Source organism: Melozone crissalis, unplaced genomic scaffold (genome assembly GCF_028551555.1).
Source record: "Melozone crissalis strain CALT ecotype California unplaced genomic scaffold, PUWL_Pcris_2 ptg000027l_1, whole genome shotgun sequence".
NCBI lineage: Eukaryota > Metazoa > Chordata > Aves > Passeriformes > Passerellidae > Melozone > Melozone crissalis.
The window spans coordinates 14,833,540-14,850,871 of record NW_026535805.1 but is presented as its reverse complement, the minus strand read 5'-3'; the positions used below and the strand labels follow the sequence as shown (position 1 = coordinate 14,850,871).

The 17,332-nt window shown below is 35.5% G+C and overlaps 1 protein-coding gene across 2 annotated transcripts in view; it reads right to left on the bottom strand.

The window, feature by feature from the left end:
* Positions 1-17,332, bottom strand: part of SDCCAG8 (SHH signaling and ciliogenesis regulator SDCCAG8) — a 104,559-nt gene that overhangs the window by 31,049 nt on the left and 56,178 nt on the right. For both annotated transcript variants that reach the window (XR_008483223.1, XM_054280514.1), the window contains exons 14-16: positions 16,478-16,605; positions 14,277-14,385; positions 7,436-7,567 (exon numbers count right to left, since the gene is read on the bottom strand). Coding sequence is in view for 1 of the 2 variants with exons in the window: in XM_054280514.1 (XP_054136489.1) it covers positions 7,436-7,567; positions 14,277-14,385; positions 16,478-16,605 (369 nt within the window). In the remaining variant the exon portion in view is untranslated. The remainder of the gene's footprint in view (positions 1-7,435; positions 7,568-14,276; positions 14,386-16,477; positions 16,606-17,332) is intronic.

Below are 17,332 nucleotides of genomic sequence, written 5' to 3'. Positions count from 1 at the left end.
CAGATATCATCTTCCAGTTCCTCAAACAATAAAACTGTGGTGGCCAGCAGTCTTGATGTGCAAAGTGAACACAGACACTGTGACTTCCCCTCTATACCTTCTTCCTCATATTGACTGTATTGCTATGCAATTAAATCAAGTGCAACATTAACTAATCCTTAAAGAAGGTAATTCAGATAATTATCAGCCCATTAACATGACCTCAAATGCAAAAAAAGGCTGCAACAAATTCAGAAACAAAAGGAATATATAAGGACATGGAGAGGTAATTGGAACATGAGAAACTGAAACATAAGCTAGATCAAGCAGTTTTGGTCACATGAACCCTAAACTCTTTGACAGTTCATTTTTTGATTAAGGAAATGCAATAAATCTTACCAACATTAACTTTAGCAAAACATTAAATATCATGCCCATCAGCAATTGTTAGCTAAGTTGTTGACAAGTATCTGACTAAAACAAAGAGCACAGCCAACAGGAACAATTGAAAGGGAAGAAGAATTCTCAGAGAATTTCTTCACATTTAAACAGATTTTTGAATATTTTGAATAATGACTCAGCACAAAAAAGAAGGAGTAGGCTGATAAATTTAAGAGATGTTATCAGCTTTGAGAAAGTCTGGGATACTGCACAGAAAGAAAGAGATGACTCAGAAGATTGAAACAGCAGACACGGGATGAAAGTCTTACACTATATATTCAATGTGTTCTCAGTTCATAGTAAAAGTCTCTGCTGAAAACTTGAATTTACTTGGGAGAAAGATGTCCTAGATGCACTTCTTAGTGTAGCTGTCAGAAAGGCAAATGTGACTGTAGGATTCATCAGTCAACAAATTTCTAGTAAATATATAAATTCTATATATACAGATATATTCAAATGTCTGCATCCAAGACCCAAGAGAGTTTTGACTGCCCATATTTAAAAAAGATCAACAATCAGAACACCAAGGTGATGAAGAGCTTATTGCAAAAAGAAGAACAAGGAGGAACACTTTACTTATAAGCAGAGGTAGGACTGAATAGACACATCCATGTCTACAATTACCAGTGGTTATTGCATTACCAGTGCAGATTCTTTTGCAGAACTGCTTGTCCCAATTTTGGCTCAAAGACAAGTAGGTACAAACGAAACAGAGATTAATTCAGACCAAAACTAAGCAGGATCCCAATGAAAAGATCAGTGGAATAAGTTGCCCAAATTGGAATGGTGAGGCCTACAGAGGAGCTCAATACGTTCTCAAAGAAATATATGTGTGTATAAACTATATATAGGTACATATATTTTAGATACACACGCTTAGAAACAGATGAACACAGTACTCTGTGACCTAGAATACATCGTACAGAACATTATTAAGTTCCCTAAATACCTCTCTGGAAATTGGGTAGGATATTCCCCTCTGCTTCTTATTTGCTTCTTAAAGCTGAGAACTTATTTGCACACAATTCTGCAGCATTTCATGAAAATCTTTTATTTTACTCTTTGTATACTTCAATTTCTTTAACAACTAAGAAAATTTTTGCTTTGAATGTCTACTGTTTATGTAGTTGGGGAATAAATCCTTAAAAACAGTGTTTGGGGTCTTACATAACTTATTAACTATTTTGGATGGGAATATTACACATATAAAAACATAAATAATAGATGTATTTATACCATACTATATACATACACCTACTTATACTGAGAAAGGGAAAAAATAGTTAAAAAGATATACAGTAAATAGACAAATGGTGAACAACAGAAGAATAGGGAGGGAGACATTCTGAACATACAATTTCTATTAAAGAGATTTTGAACTGTGAGGAAACACCCCAGTATTAAACAAGACTCTGGCAGGATTTGCAATTTATATATGTGTCTTAAGTGTATACACACTAGCCATTAATATTTCCTAATAGCAGGTCTCTGGAGTACACATTTCTCAATCTACAATATGAGTCTATTAAATAGTAATAAAATAATTAAGTAACAGTGACAACCCCACTGGCTGGATAGAACTGGGAGTTTTATCTGTTTGCACTGCAGTGCTGACACACGGTGACCACAAAGCTTTTTACAAACTCCTTGCATGAAGGGCTGCACAAACAATTATGTATCTCCAATTGCTACAGCCATCCTGTTACAGCACAACCATGCCAAAGATACATGGTGTGAGTAATGATGCTCAGGAAAAAGTGCAGCACACTGCTCTTTAGACATTGAAACAATGTGAGTATCTCTATATCTTTAATATCAAAAGTTCTATGGACACTAGCTATGTTAATCTCTATTTTCAATTCAAAAACGAATGCACTTTAAACTAAAAAGCCAGCAAATGTGCATTTTTAATCTCTGATTGCATTGCTAAACAGATGATTGGTCTAATAAAATATAGGAACAATTACCTCATTGTGACTTTAAAAATTATACTAATCTATTGGTAAAATAAGGAAGACAATGAATTTAACTGAGAATGAAGTAGACTGGAAGAAAATAAAGGTCTTTCAGGTAATGACATAACCTAAATTCGTCCATTCGTCATTGTTTCTTGCAAACACATATACACACAAAAAAGTACTTCAGTTTTAAGGAGAAAATGTAAAATTTCAAATGCAACTTGATTGCTCCAGTTATCAATTAATAATTTTAATGAGTAGTTCTACCGAAGATTTGACAAGAAATCTGAAATTTCTATTCAGTAGTGTAATAGTGACAGCAAACTAGCTATTGTAATTTTACACAGCAGATATTTGAAAATGTTGGTGAATTCTCTCTAGATATGTCTTAATTCCCATAGATATGTGCTCTCTTAAGCACACATGATCTTGCATACACTACCACTTAGTAACAAAACAAAACAAAAAAAATTAAGGTGGAAAATAGCCTTTACAATCTTTGTCAAACTAAGTATCACATTTTCACTCGAGTGGTCTGTTTAAAGATCCATTTTAGCTACCCTTCCAGATAAGCTTATCCATAAGAATCCTACATTTGCCATAGGTAGAAAACAAATATAATTTGTCACATGTTGTGCCATACAGACATTTCTGCACAGTTGCTGCACCACACTAGAATGTCTGAAGGGGAAGACACCCCAGGTAGTTGGCTGCAGACACATCTCAGCAACATGGCACGTAGTTCCAATTTGACACATAGAGTCTTTATAAATCCAATGTCTATGAAGTCAAACAAATCTCCTTCTTATTTATAGTAACAGGCGAGAGCAGATCTCTGCCGTCTTGTTACACAGATGGTTGTTACATTTTTATAGTTAACTTACAACCACTGATGCCTAAGGAATAGACACACATCTGCCCCAAACTGCCAGTCCTGTAGGCTCTTCTTTTTAACTTTAGCTAGCAAAAATACAGTTGAAATACGTCTAACAGTGTCACCTCCAAAAAGCTCCCACAACGAAAAGCCCCACACAGATTTGCATTAGATGTATTATTGTTGTTAATGTTATACAGATTGGACATTGATCACATACATTACAGCAAAAATTACAGTAATATGAACCATAACCACAAGATCTGAGAGAAAATTCATAGCCCCAAATTCCATATGCTGAACTTTAGAAAAATGTTTGGAAAGAAGCTCATTAGAAGCTTCTAAATTTATGTTTTAATAAAAAGATTTTAAAATAGTCCTATATTTCATATAAACTACTGTCCAAATGATTTTCTTTTCTTTAACTGCTTCATAAAAAGTAAAGGCATGTCTGGCTCATCTTGAAAAAAGGAAAGAAATTTCCTAGGATTTTCTTTTCCTGCTTGAAGGTCTTCAACCAGAAACATACATGGAAAAGAGCTAAGCTATATTTCATTAAATGCCTCTCATTTTAGATACTGGCTGTCCACGGAAACAATCCTCTAAATAGCTGAGTTACAATCAAATACTTGTTTTACGAGAAGAACAGATGAAGAAAAGTAAAGCCATGATTGAACCTTGTAACTATAAGAGTCGTCAATTAAGTTCAGTGAAAGTTCAAACATCCTGATGAAATCCTGACCCATGGCAGCTTGGCCAAATGATACTTATTCATATATATGTTCAAACAATAACAGATCTAGACAGGTTCTTGTCTTTTTCTTCTTACTCTTCAAATTGGAAGAGAAAAGAGCTTGTGAGAAAGTGTTTGCATAACAGGCCTAACTACAGAGTTATGTGAAAATGCACACCTGGGAATTCAGTTTGAAAACAGATTAAGGAAAGAATGAACCAACTTTATACATACAGTTAGCCAATTCATCTGGCTTTGAATTTTCCTTCATCTGGTATCTATTCAAATTATGTAAGGTGGAGCACCAAAAAAAAACCCCAAAAGATAGAAACCTTTTAGTTTTGCTTCATAGTCTTTTTATTCTTGGCTAGTTTCTACCTTTACAGCTGCCTTATAAGAAATTCTATACTTTCTGTTATCTGCTAATTTCTACTATGAACACAAATCTACAGAATGGGAATTTGAAGAATTTAATAAGACAGTTTGCTTTGAGGTTAAAAATTTATAAAAATGGACTCTGCTACATAACAGACAAGAATTTCGGCAAGATTCATATCCAGGAAGATACACATGATGACCAGCTCCACTTGGACTCATAACATATCACCTTAGTTAGTCCTGCAAACCATACATCCTTCAATTCAAGTCTGCCTCAGTAATATGTGACAATTGTATAATTTAGGATAGACATCTACTTCTTTTAATGCCATATTTCACTGAGTAAAAGCACACCAAAAGGGCTGGGTATTTCCATTATACTGAAAAGGCTGATTCCATATCCTGTTTAATGAGTGGCACTTAAAGTAATCTCTTTCTTAGAAATTTGTTTATTTAATTTTGGACTCTATTCATTTGCATCACACAGAGGTAGGAATGGCACTAAAACACTTTTCTTGTTCAGTTTCAGGAGTGCAACTATTATGATTGCCAAAGCATTTTTGCTCCAAAACAAATTCTAAACATTTAGGTATTGTTTCTTCCACAAAATAGTTATATCAGGGCCTGTCATGCTGTCCCTGGATAAAACAAGTATGGACAGTGATATCTTCTCAAGCAAATATCACAAAACCCCATTTTAAAAATGCAAATGTTAGGTTCCAAGTTTAGCCAAAATCATTTTAATAAGAGAGATTTTCTGAAGCTCCATAATAACAGCAGCTAGAAAATTAGGTCAGAATGCACTTTGTGGGACTGTGTTGCAAAACAGCCACTGCTATTTGTAGCTGCTATGTGTATATAAAGGAGAATACAAAGGCAAAACAAATGTATTAAGAAGTAACCATCATCAACAGTATTTTGCTGAGATTATTAGGATCTAAGTGATGAAAATCTGAGGCAAAATACGTTATTATTATTTGTTGTTCTGCTTTCACTAAATAGTAAAGTCAGATATCTATTTTCAAAATCAGAAGAGAAAAATCACTATTTTTATTTAGTGGAAATCCTTCAACATAAATATATCCAACTGGGAGATTTATTTGTTGGAGTAGTTATTCCTTCTGCTTTTTTCACCTAGATTTGTAAACTTCATGACCAATTTACAGCATTTGGGAATTAATCCTGAAAATCAACTACAGTTTTCACATGGAAAAATAAAATTAGATTACACTGATTTGTTTAAAGCAGTGTAGAGTATCAGCCTTGTCACTTATTAGTTGGAATTTAAATTAATAGAGTGCAAGATGACAATTAAAAATATGTTAAAAGAGCCATCTCTTAAAATGCTGGTAAAGTATATTGTTCATGTTTGGAACATCTAATAATCCCTGCCATATTTACATATTCTAAAATATTAAATAAGACAAATGCTATTACTGCCCTGTTTTCTCTGTTGTCTGCAAAACAGCAGCAGAAGGTAAGGCTTTGCCTGCAGCATGACCACTCTGCTTTCAAATCACTTTTGTGTTTTGGATTAATGCTTTCAGTCTTTTCTACTGCAGAATCATTGCTGCTGCAGCAGAGAATGAGCAACATTTTACAGTAGATCTATCTTATTTATAAAAATAGATAGAGGAAAGGTTATCCTAAAAACTTGCAAAGCACTTTTAAATTCTACTAGATACTCATAATCTGCAGAAGAGCAGCTAGGAGAAAAAAGAGGGGGGAAAATTTTTTCTCCTGAAAATAACCTCAAATCCTCAGTCCTGCATATGATGAGAATCCACCATAACTAAAGAAATCAAAAGGGAGGTGAGATAAATGGAAAGATTGTGTGGTTACACAGATTAGGGACACAGTTGCAGCATTTTGAATTTCTCTGTTCTCTGAGCTATAAATGATGATGACAATCCAAGGTTACAGGAGAACAGGATGAGGTACAGACAGAAATCTGAAAGGGAAGAGGAAAGAAGTGGGTCTGGACGACTGAGATGAACACATGAAGTGCTTGCAAGAAACAAGATTATAGACAGAGAACAAAGAGATGGCAGTAAAAAAAATTAAAAATCAATACTTTAAAGAAATGAGCATAGAGGACTGGCTGCTATAATACTTGCAAGCTCTGCTCCTCTCAGGTGGTCAATGATGAAAAAAAGCAAAAAGAATTTTCCCCAGTAAGGGCTGTCTAGTCCAAATAAAGTTAAACTGCATTTTGCCCTTGACTGCAGACAAGACGTAGCTTGGATGAGTGGATTTGCAGAGTTACGTCTCAGCCTTTCCTTTACTTCATCCTCTCCCACCACAAGCATGTCAAAATGACCTCCAGTGCCTGTTACACTTAATGTGGAGTGGAAAGCAGAACAAGAAAGCATAGATGAACTTTCTGGAACCAAAAGGAAAAGACTGCACAGTGATCTTTGAGGAAGTCTAATCCATATCACAGCACAAGCCATTATCAGTCTGGAGACTCTGGCCAGAACAGTCAATTGATATTGGTGAAAATATTTCACACTAGCCTTGCTGCAGCTGCTCCCAGCTCATCCTGAGGAAGTCACTGCTTCTCTGAAAGGCTAGTGGTGCCTGGAAATGGTATTTCTCTGGTTACTGTGATTTTCAGTAAAATTTGTCTGTTTGTACAAATGATGGTAAACCCCAAAAATACAACTATTACATGGCATAATGGAACACACATCTGTACTCTACATTCACATCACTGAATAACCTCTTCCCTCCTTCCTTCCCAGCTCCCCTCTCCCTTTTTTTTTTAAATGGTAAGACTATTCATACAAGTTAGAGCAGAGAACAGCCGAAGCAGCCCACACACATATGTACTAGGTTTAAATTCTTTGGAAGACTATGTTGTTCAAGCTTTCCTTTTATTTATCCAAAATGGCACAAGCAAAAGATGTTAAAAAAACCAACTTGACAGAATGGTTGGGGAGGGGGAAGGAGTGGTCATTTCATAAGGAAAGAATATTACTTTCACACAACCTCGTGTCACTTTTATGTTTACACAACACGACCGGTACAGTTGAGCATATCACATACTGACAGATTAACAGGACCTCCTACCTTGACTTCATTCTCTCATGCATTCTCCCATGCTGGATACATTGTTGGTCCAATTCATCATTCCGTTTCTGCATCTTCTCCAATCTGCCATGAAGATACTCTTTTTCCTGACTAAGCTGGTTGACTTCAGATCTACAGAAGTAAAACAAAGCGATGATGGATGTTGTCAGATTTTATCCTGCAGTGTGCCATCAATATGTGGCTTCAGCATTTATAAAATTCCATACATTTATATGTAATGCATAAACAAGCTATTACTAGAACTTACAGAAACAAAATGCTGTTTCAGATAATCTCAAGACAAAAGAATATGATACTGGTGGGTATCTTCTAAATATGCCACTGGCAATCACTCAATTATAGGTTGGCTGTGCTAATTTCAGCCTAATTTAAACAGGCATGCCATTTGGCATTATGCATCTATGTTAAATAAGATCAATAAATGTAAATTCATACTTGTTAAGCAAGAATTTGGCTAACATTTTGAAAACACATTTTAACTTCTTTATTAGCAAAAGCTAACATTTAATTTTAAAAAACAGTTACTAAAACCTTGTTCAACCTTTACTCTGTTTTATAGGTTGAACTCCCAACAGTTCACAGGTTGAACTCTCAATAGTGGTACTGTTTTAGAAACTATAGTAACCTCCTGTGTCTAAAATAACATTGCACAGATTAAAAAGACATCAACAACAAAACCCCATAAACCCGTCCCCCCCAAAAAACACTCACTCCCAATAAAAACCCAAAGCCTCACTAAGAGGAAAATTAACTAAACTTTCAGAAACAAGGGACAAATCATACAGGCACACACTAATCTACATAAAACTCAGCACAGCCTTTAAGAATATTAGTCACTTCTAAGCAATTCTTATTCTTCACGGGTGAGCAGAGGCACCAGATCCATGAATGACCTGGGACTGCTACTTGCTACATCTCTAACCATCAGCCCATGGAGAAACAGGCATGAGCTGTTTCTTAATATCAGGAAAAGACCTCAGATTAAATAGTGATAAAATATACATTATGCACTTGTACAATTTTAACTCTTTGGAAAAGGTTAATGAGAACATGTCAGAATCTGCTATACCATCAGAAAGTACGAATCAAAAGCAAGCAAATTTGATTTATGGCATCTGCCACTCCATATCTCAAGGTTAAAAAGCTTCAGATATCTCTTTAAATCATAAACTTAAATATGCTGCAATTACAGCAGAAATACTTTACCTTCTTGGCTGTTACAGAATGCAACAACAACTGACATTCTGAAAAATACAACAAAATGCAGGGAGGAAGGAATACTCCTCCTTCAAAAACATGTTGTTACATTGACAAGTCAAATCTAGAAATGACAACATGATCTTTTCATGTTTAAATAGAGAACAATGCATGGTATCATCTGTGAATCTAAAAGAACTTAGGAAAGGAAACTTTGGACCGAGACTGTATGTAATTGAATTCAGATTGAGTGTTACAGCTCTATTAAGGAAGATCACACACAAATACATCAGAATTGTGCTGATAGATTTGTACAGCAAACTTCAGTGCACAGGAGTTTCCTGGATGGATACATAATAGTGGGCAGGATGTTATAGGAAGGTAGCAGAAACTGAATTTTTCCACCGACCATTTTACAGAAATACTAGTAACTTAAATGTCAGCATTAACAAAGCACTGCCAGCTGGACCAACTGTTATCACACAATGTGAATGCAGTCTGCACTTGATACTGATACTGTAAGACAGACAACCAGCAGATAAAAGAAAAGTTTCACTGCAGAGAAGCACAAAGAGACCTGACACGGGACTAAATTCAATTCTGCATTCCTTTTTTGCCAGCAAAATTCAGCAACAGCATTTGCCATGTAGGAATAATGTAAATTATCACATTTGTTGGGTTTCTCAACTGGGAGATCCTGTTTCTTTTTCTGTATTTATATGTGACTGTCTCATTCATGGAAACAGCAGAAGCAACTTTCAAGGTGATAAAATTCTCCAAGTTTCACAAGGACTTATTAATCTCCATTACACTTGAAGGTGCCCAAAGTCTTTCTGGAAAGATCAAGTAATTCAAATCAACCAAAACACTACTGAAATCATAATTAATGAAACCAAAGTAAGTAATGAATTAATTAAAACCATTAGTATCATAATCTCCAGTCTCTAAAATAGAGCTCTAAATGCCTGATGCTTTGAAGCACATTATGAGTGTTGTTTCCTCCTAAAACATCTTTTGTAATTACAGTTAAACAGAAAAAAAAATTCTAATTATGACATGACTAACACAATGTCCTTTCCATGTAACTAAGAGTCTGACCCCCAAGACTCAAGTATTTAATGACACTGAATTTTTGAAGGACAGCACATATGAAGGACAGAATGGGTAGATCCATGTTAAAAGGTTCAGAGTGTTAGCATTAGAGAGAACACCAGTCCAATACAATACTGCATACCAAGAATCTTCCATTGTCACTTGTCAATGATTCCCTCTGCATCTTTAAACACACCTTTCATTCACCTCAGTTTCCAAAGATTAAGATAAGACAGATAATTCTATGTGATATTTAAGTAACTTCACATATTGCTGGGTTAAATAAAAACCCCAAACCCACCACAATTGTACTAAGCCTGATAACTGCACTGAATGCTATAGCACATTTATACAGGAGTAGAAATTCCACTCAGCCAGAGACAGGACAACTCCTGTGTAAATGCTTTTGAACAACTCTGCTCCCAAGGTATCACAGCAGGAAAAGAGAGGGGGGAAATGTCTAAGTATGCAGCGCTGAACTTCAGAGATAGTTCACTCACAATGCTGGGGACAGAGGCAAATTAGAGAAATCTGTGCAATAATCACTGTGTCTGATGCATCCTGCACAACTAAAGGGCACAGCATGGATGTGCTGATGTTGTTCCACCTGAGCTACTCTGGGTCCAACAGTCTGAGCAATAAGCTGTGGTGGACTCGGTAGAAACTGAAGCATGCAGGCATTTGGAGTGCTGCCACTGGAGCTGAACTCAGCAGGAAGAGGCACCTCTGGAGACTCAGGCTGGCCCCACAAGCCAGGCAGTCACGGAGCTGTGTGTGCTTCTGAGATCTGATACACTCAAATGACCTGTATGAAATCATTGTTATTTTGAAACTGCACAGAGCAAAGCTACAACATCACATGCAAATGTAAAATGCATGCTTGTAATTGGATGCATAATAGATTTTGCCAAGTGTCATTTACTTGTTACTATATCAAATATAATTGATGGGGGCAGAAGCAACGACAGAAACAAACCCCCTCAATACTTCTGGATCCATTTAACTACCTCAACTTCTATTTAAAAACCACTTTAAGGTTTTATCTACCATCTTTGCTGGAAGAATCTTGGAAAAAAACCCAAACAGGTTAGCCCCCAAACCACTTAAATACTAAAGGGAAAAACAAAAGGTGAAAATGTTAAATAGTCAAAATTCAAAGTCAATCTTAGGATATCTTTAGGATGAGCTGATTTTTGAAAATAAGGTGGCAATGTTGCATTTATTCCTCTGAAGTAGCTTTTTCATTTCAGTGCTTTTTAAACACTGCTTTTTCCTGCTCTTAAAACCAATTGTTAACTTGCACAGAAATTAAACACATGCTCTAAAATATTTTCTGCTGATGCAGTATTATTGCATCTAATTTTAATGACTAAATCTTCAGACAGACTGTTCCCCATCTTCATACAGCTACCTTCAACAAACATTTCACTCCTGGTATTGAGTGCAACGACTGCAGTCAACCAAACAGGCAGGAAAATAGTTCAGCCGGGTATGTGTTCTTTACTTCAATTAAACTCACACAGTTGGATGCCTACTGTTGCCAAACCAGTAATATAATTTATACATTATAGTCCAAACAGTAAAACTACACTAAAAGTCATTTAACAATATTTATAACACCATAAAATACAGTGTTAAAGTATATGAACTGCAATATGTACCAAAATTATAAAATTTGTTTCTCATCATCAGTGATTAAAACCAGGATCATTGCTCTAGCTTCAATACTCACAACCCTGGTGACAGATTAGAATTCAAATCTTAATGATCAATTTACAATTAACAAGATAGAAGTGAAACAAATTAAACCAACCATTATATATAACGAGACCCAATGGACTCCCATTGTTCCCCTTAATTACAAAACGCAAATCACAAATACACAGTGGGTAGTGTTAAGCATTAATCTACAACCTAGAAACTCAGACAGTGACAATCAGAGGGAAAAAAAGAACAAAACAAGAGAGAAACAGAGAAGAAATCAACAAAGGACTGTATTTTTAAACATGCCTATGCATACGAAAACCTTCACAGACACTATCTTGTTTCTGCACAGCTTGAAGGGTTTATAATTCGTCTGACATTGTCTTTCTGACACCTCTCTGTGTAGGGACTAGCTCAAAAAATGGTTCCAGCTTACATATAAACACAAAAACTTCAGTTGAGATTTCTCAGAAAACCTGCATTAAATATAAAAATATATGTACCATTCAGATAATTCAGTTGATATTGTAGAAATACATAGTTGTCACAGATAAATTTGAAATGTCTTTTGTTACACATGGGCACTTCCTATCAAACAAAAGAAAATTTAAAAAAAAACTTACTATTGCATCTGTTATTAAAAGAGCTTGAGTGTTCTACCAATTAAATAATGGTATTGGTAGCACACAGGTATATCTTAAACCCATGGAAAATAAGGCACAAAGATTCCAGAAGTACAGCAAGAAAATACACATTTGGATCCAAAATTCAATTTATGGTAATGTCAGAAACATGGAAAAAAATGGGAAAGTATTTTCTGTGAAAATAGGGTACACTGTTGCTTTGTAATCTGCCTTTATTAATGTACATAAGATCTAAGTCATAAAATCGTCCCCAAATTATTGCTTTTTTGCAGAAGACAAAACTACAGCATTCTGTACCATAATGTGGTTTTGCACAACATTCAGTGACAATGAGCTGAAGACTGCGTTTTGGAGAGGCACTACTGAGGGATATGTGCCCATCATGCATTTAGAACTTGGCTAAATAATTTTCTGCATCTGATCTCCTGATCACATCACTTTGTGAAGCCATCTATATTAGTCTGTCATTTTCCACCACCTCCAGTTCCACCTTGCTGTTCTCATTTTTACCTTCTATTTTTTTGTCTCTACCTATTTCTCTATCCCTGTAACTGATTGCAGCAGCTCCCACTCCAATGAAGGCAAGCTCAAGTTATTTTAGGACCACTTCTCAGAACCACTTTCATGCATTCTTCTTTACAGTTTCTTGTATAAAAAATACCACTTCCTGGAGATGCAAGAGGGCTCCTTTTCCCATTTTCAGGTCCTTGACATAGTCAGCTAATGCTGCTAGGTGGAGAAACACTTGGCAATCTCTAGTATTTATTTTCAGAGAATAATGTGTTTTCACAGTATGTTTTCTGTCTTTCCTTCATCCTTTACAGTTACTAGTCTGTGACTGTGAGCTCTAGCAACAAAGTCTGTGTGCTTTTTTATTGCTGGAATAATAATATGATTTGAATCCATTTAGATTTTGCATTACTTTAGCAGAAGAGCTCTTCTTTTTCAGAGGAAAAATTCTCTTTGCTTCTCTCTCAAGTATCCCTCAAAACACTTGCATGGGAATATTGCTTACAGTCCCTCAAGTTTCTCATTTCTTCCCCAAACACTCTGGATGGGATTAATCTCCAAACTTCAGACACTTAACAGCTAGTCAACACTTTATATTCAGTGGGAAGTAGGATGGGCAGTGGAGGCAGTACACATGGGAAACATAAATTTTATTTATTACAGACATATATATATGTGTGTGTGTGTCTGTCATTTACTTAAATTCTCCTTTGACCATTCCTGGGAAGAGGGCACTGAGATAAATGAGCTCTCTCCCTGAGTGAGTTCTGCCTCTTCTACATTACCTCAAAAGGATGATTAAATCCACAAATCCACCCAGCAGAAGAATTCTGTCTTGAAAACCATTTTTACCTTTGCTGAGTGTTTTCCTTACTTCCCATCGGCCATGAGATGAATACTAGCCTTAATTAGCAAATGAACTTTGCATGCAATTTACAGAAGCTACAGAATGCCAACTCTCCACTGAAGTCCAGTTTACTACTCTAAATATGAATCTCCAATGAAATTTCAACAGATACTATTTTTACACTTAAAAATGTAAAATCAAATTATTTCTGCTAAAGAATTACAAAATTCATGTTTTCTTTAGAATATAGTTCTATCTTACAGAACTTTTGAAAAGACACCTCCACAGCTTTGTATTTCTTTAAATTATTATCACTTCCAGGTGTTGCTCTCTTCCTCAGTTTTTAATGGCTTTGAACTTAGATCTACTATTGATTGATAAAAAGCAGCAGCAGAATCAGAGCATCAATGACAAGCAATTTTGATGACAATTATTTTATAGACAATATCCAGTGTGTAGTGTAGTACTGTGAAAAGAGTACTAGAGTAAATAAATAAAATTACAACAGTTTGAGATTATTGAATCTTTAGCATTTTTCATATAACTTCAGATAAACTTGAATTGTAGAAACAATTTTCTACCGTTCATATTAAGATTATGAACACAAGGAAGAAAATACTTTGGAATTGTCCAAGAAATTTGAATTATTAGTTAGAAACAAAATCTTAAGGGGCATATTATACTGCATTTTTAAGGGGCATATATTACATTGATATGATATGTAATACCTGGGACAAAATGAAAAAAAAAATATTAAAATGCAAATAAAAAGATCAAGAAGCATGTCCTAGTAATAAAAGGGTCAGGTTAACAAAAATATACTAACCTGTATTTTTCTGACATTTGTTCCAACTTCTTTGCCAATACAAAACATTCTTCCTTTAATTTTGCTATGAATGTATTCTGGGAGGTCAGCAATGAATCCAGTTCTTCTACTAGAAAACACAAAATTGTGATGCTATGAAATCACAATTATATAAATTTGTAGATAACATAGAAACAATTTTATATATTCTTAATTTCTTTCTTTCAGTTCCTTCTATTTTGAAATGTATTTTTAAACTTCAGCTACTTGGACATCATCACTTACCAAATTAAGGTTCTATGTCAGAATTAGCTGAAGTGTTAAAGCAATGTTGCCACTGAATCTGGTCTTGTAAGAGAAGAATCACTGTGCAGACTAGATATCTAATCTGGTGGGCTTGCTTTTTAGCTAGAAGTTCACTGACATTTCTAGGAGGAATAAAATTGGCAAGCCATGCTTTAGCAGACTTTTCCTTGCTCAACTGGTGCAGAGGATACACCAGCAACCCAAATGCTCACACTGTAGACTCATTTCAGTATCTGCTTAAAACAGCAGTTCTTTTATTTACTGTCTCCTGAGCTTAACATGAATAATGTAATTTTTATTCTTAAATGAAAAAAATTACACTTACTGCCCAGTGACAGTTGAAATGAAACCATTTCATAAAGTAATTTTCAGTTACTATCAGTTTGGACTGCACCTAAACTCATGACCTAGAATCCAGGTATCTTTATTTTTTCAAAAGGGAGATACTGCAAAATTATCTTTTTTGATTTCTGCTTTTAAAATTGGTGAAAGCATAACCACTCTTGCCCAAACTCCTTGTATGTGTGTAGGGTCATAATAAACAAGGTTTTCTTTATATACATTATAAATTACTATAATTTTCAACTCCCTCTAATTCGACTAGAGATGTATAAAAACAGATCCAGACATAATATTGTTTCATTTTTGTATAGTGGGACAATTTATGCACCAGAAAGGTAAATTACATTTCTCTTGTGAAAAATTACACATGGTCATATGCAGATGTGCTGGCTAAAGGAGGAAAAAATTATTCTGAGAGCTTCTTTTCTTCTCCTACAGTGTAGGCAGCAGCCATAATGTAGCTGTTTGCATTCCCTGAACACATGAGAAGGTCCTCTAGTACTGTGATAATACTAAAAAAAGGCAGAAAATTGAATAGCATGCCTGCTACCTTACGTATTATCCAACACCCCTTATAATTAATGTATGTTGTATAGTTTTCCTGGAAATATTGCACGACTGGTTGGTAAATATGGTATGTTGTAAACACATAAATATATCATGTTCTTTAACAGTTGAAACTCCTCCTCCTTTCCATGCTCATGGGTTACAGATTTCATCTCTTAAAAATTCCTTTTTTTTTGTTTATTTATAATATGCACCTCTATTAATGTTGTTGGCATAGTACTTCATAATACAAAAAGCTCTTTTTTGTTTGTTTGGAAAATCCATTTTACTTCCAGATTAAAGTTAGATGTTATTGATGGGCTAAGTCAATGCAATGAAGTCTCCTATTATGAGAACCTGAAGTATGCAAGGGATTAAACATCTTTCTTCTAGACTGAGGATGTGGGGGAGGCACATGGTAATGCTAAAAATGTTTGAGGCTGCAAAGATTAAATAAAGGAACATATCAATTTGGAGCCAGTGAATTACATCCAGCTGCGACAGTGAATTAAGAACCGATTAATGGCTAAAGCTTTTCTCCAGTTTGGATGCCGAAGCAAACTCATTAAGCTTTTAGAGTAGCTATAATGTGTGTACTGTGGGAACTGTTCAATGCTATTCAGGAGACTTTAACTGTAAGCTCAGAGCATTTCCCGCAGAGCTTCTGATGCTATTTTCTTTATATAACATGTGTGCCTGAAAATCCAGCCAAAAACAAGCCCTTTGTTTTTCTACTTTGTTGTGGTCTCTCTCAGCTTTACGTTTCTTGAACACAGGTAAATAAACTCATAATCCAGATGGTGCAGCAGATGTGAGAGCAGCACTCTGAAATCAACAGACAGTGGGCAATACTTTCCATTTTCTCTTTTAAACGCTAACTAATATGTAATTCGGAATCTCCGGTGTAGTTAGCATCTGCTCCCTTCGGCCAGCCAAAGGTTACAGGTGTTCCTGATGTCATTTCACAGTAAGGCGTGGGCCTGGCTTGTGAGTGAGTGCCCAGGCTCTAATCTTTCCCTACCACCTACCAGTTTTCTCATGCTGGGCCTCCATTTGCTGCATCTTCTGTGTCAGCTCCTGCTCTCTTTGCTGGGCCTGAAGGGCTCGGGCCTTTGCTTCATTGCTAATGCTGTGCTGAATGTTCTCTTTCTCCAATCTACAAAAAAAAAAAAACAAATAGGAAATAAAGAAAAATAAAAATCGTATAGTGAAGAGGATAAATTAAAAGGGTAAAGCAGAACATTCAAATAAGAATAATAAAAATCTGACCAAGCTTTTCACATTAAACATTCTCCTCCTCCTTCAGGTTATACAAACTGACCTTTCTTTTACAATGTCAAACATTCTCCAGTGACTAGCAGAAAATGGATAAAAAGTATGATCTATTTCCTGAGAGAAAATTAGCCCTGCAGACAAAAATAGGATTTTATTTTTAAAAATTTTAATCACGACCTCTTTTTTATAAGGAAGCTTACCAACATTCACTTTGCACAGCACATATTATTTGCATTTTCTTTTAAATGCTATTTGTTTAATTCTGCAGTGAAGCTTAGGGACCTGACCCCGAGATGGACTGGTTCCCAGTGAATCAGCAGGAGATAAGTCAATGGGAGCGATTGCCACAGTGCTCGTGATACAGCTACTCTGAAAGCTTAATGAGTTTTCTTGAGCAACCAAACAAGTTTTAACTATTAATTTATGTAAATAGGAGATGAATGCATCCATGACAATAGAGTAGACTGCTAGCACCACACAGGCCCAGCCCCTTGTGGTTCTGCTCACTGGGGGGTTGTGCAGGAAGGTCTAAAGCCCAGTACTATTATTGAAGTATGCAGGCAAGAGAGCAATTTACTTGACCAGATACGCAAGATGGGGCAATCCAC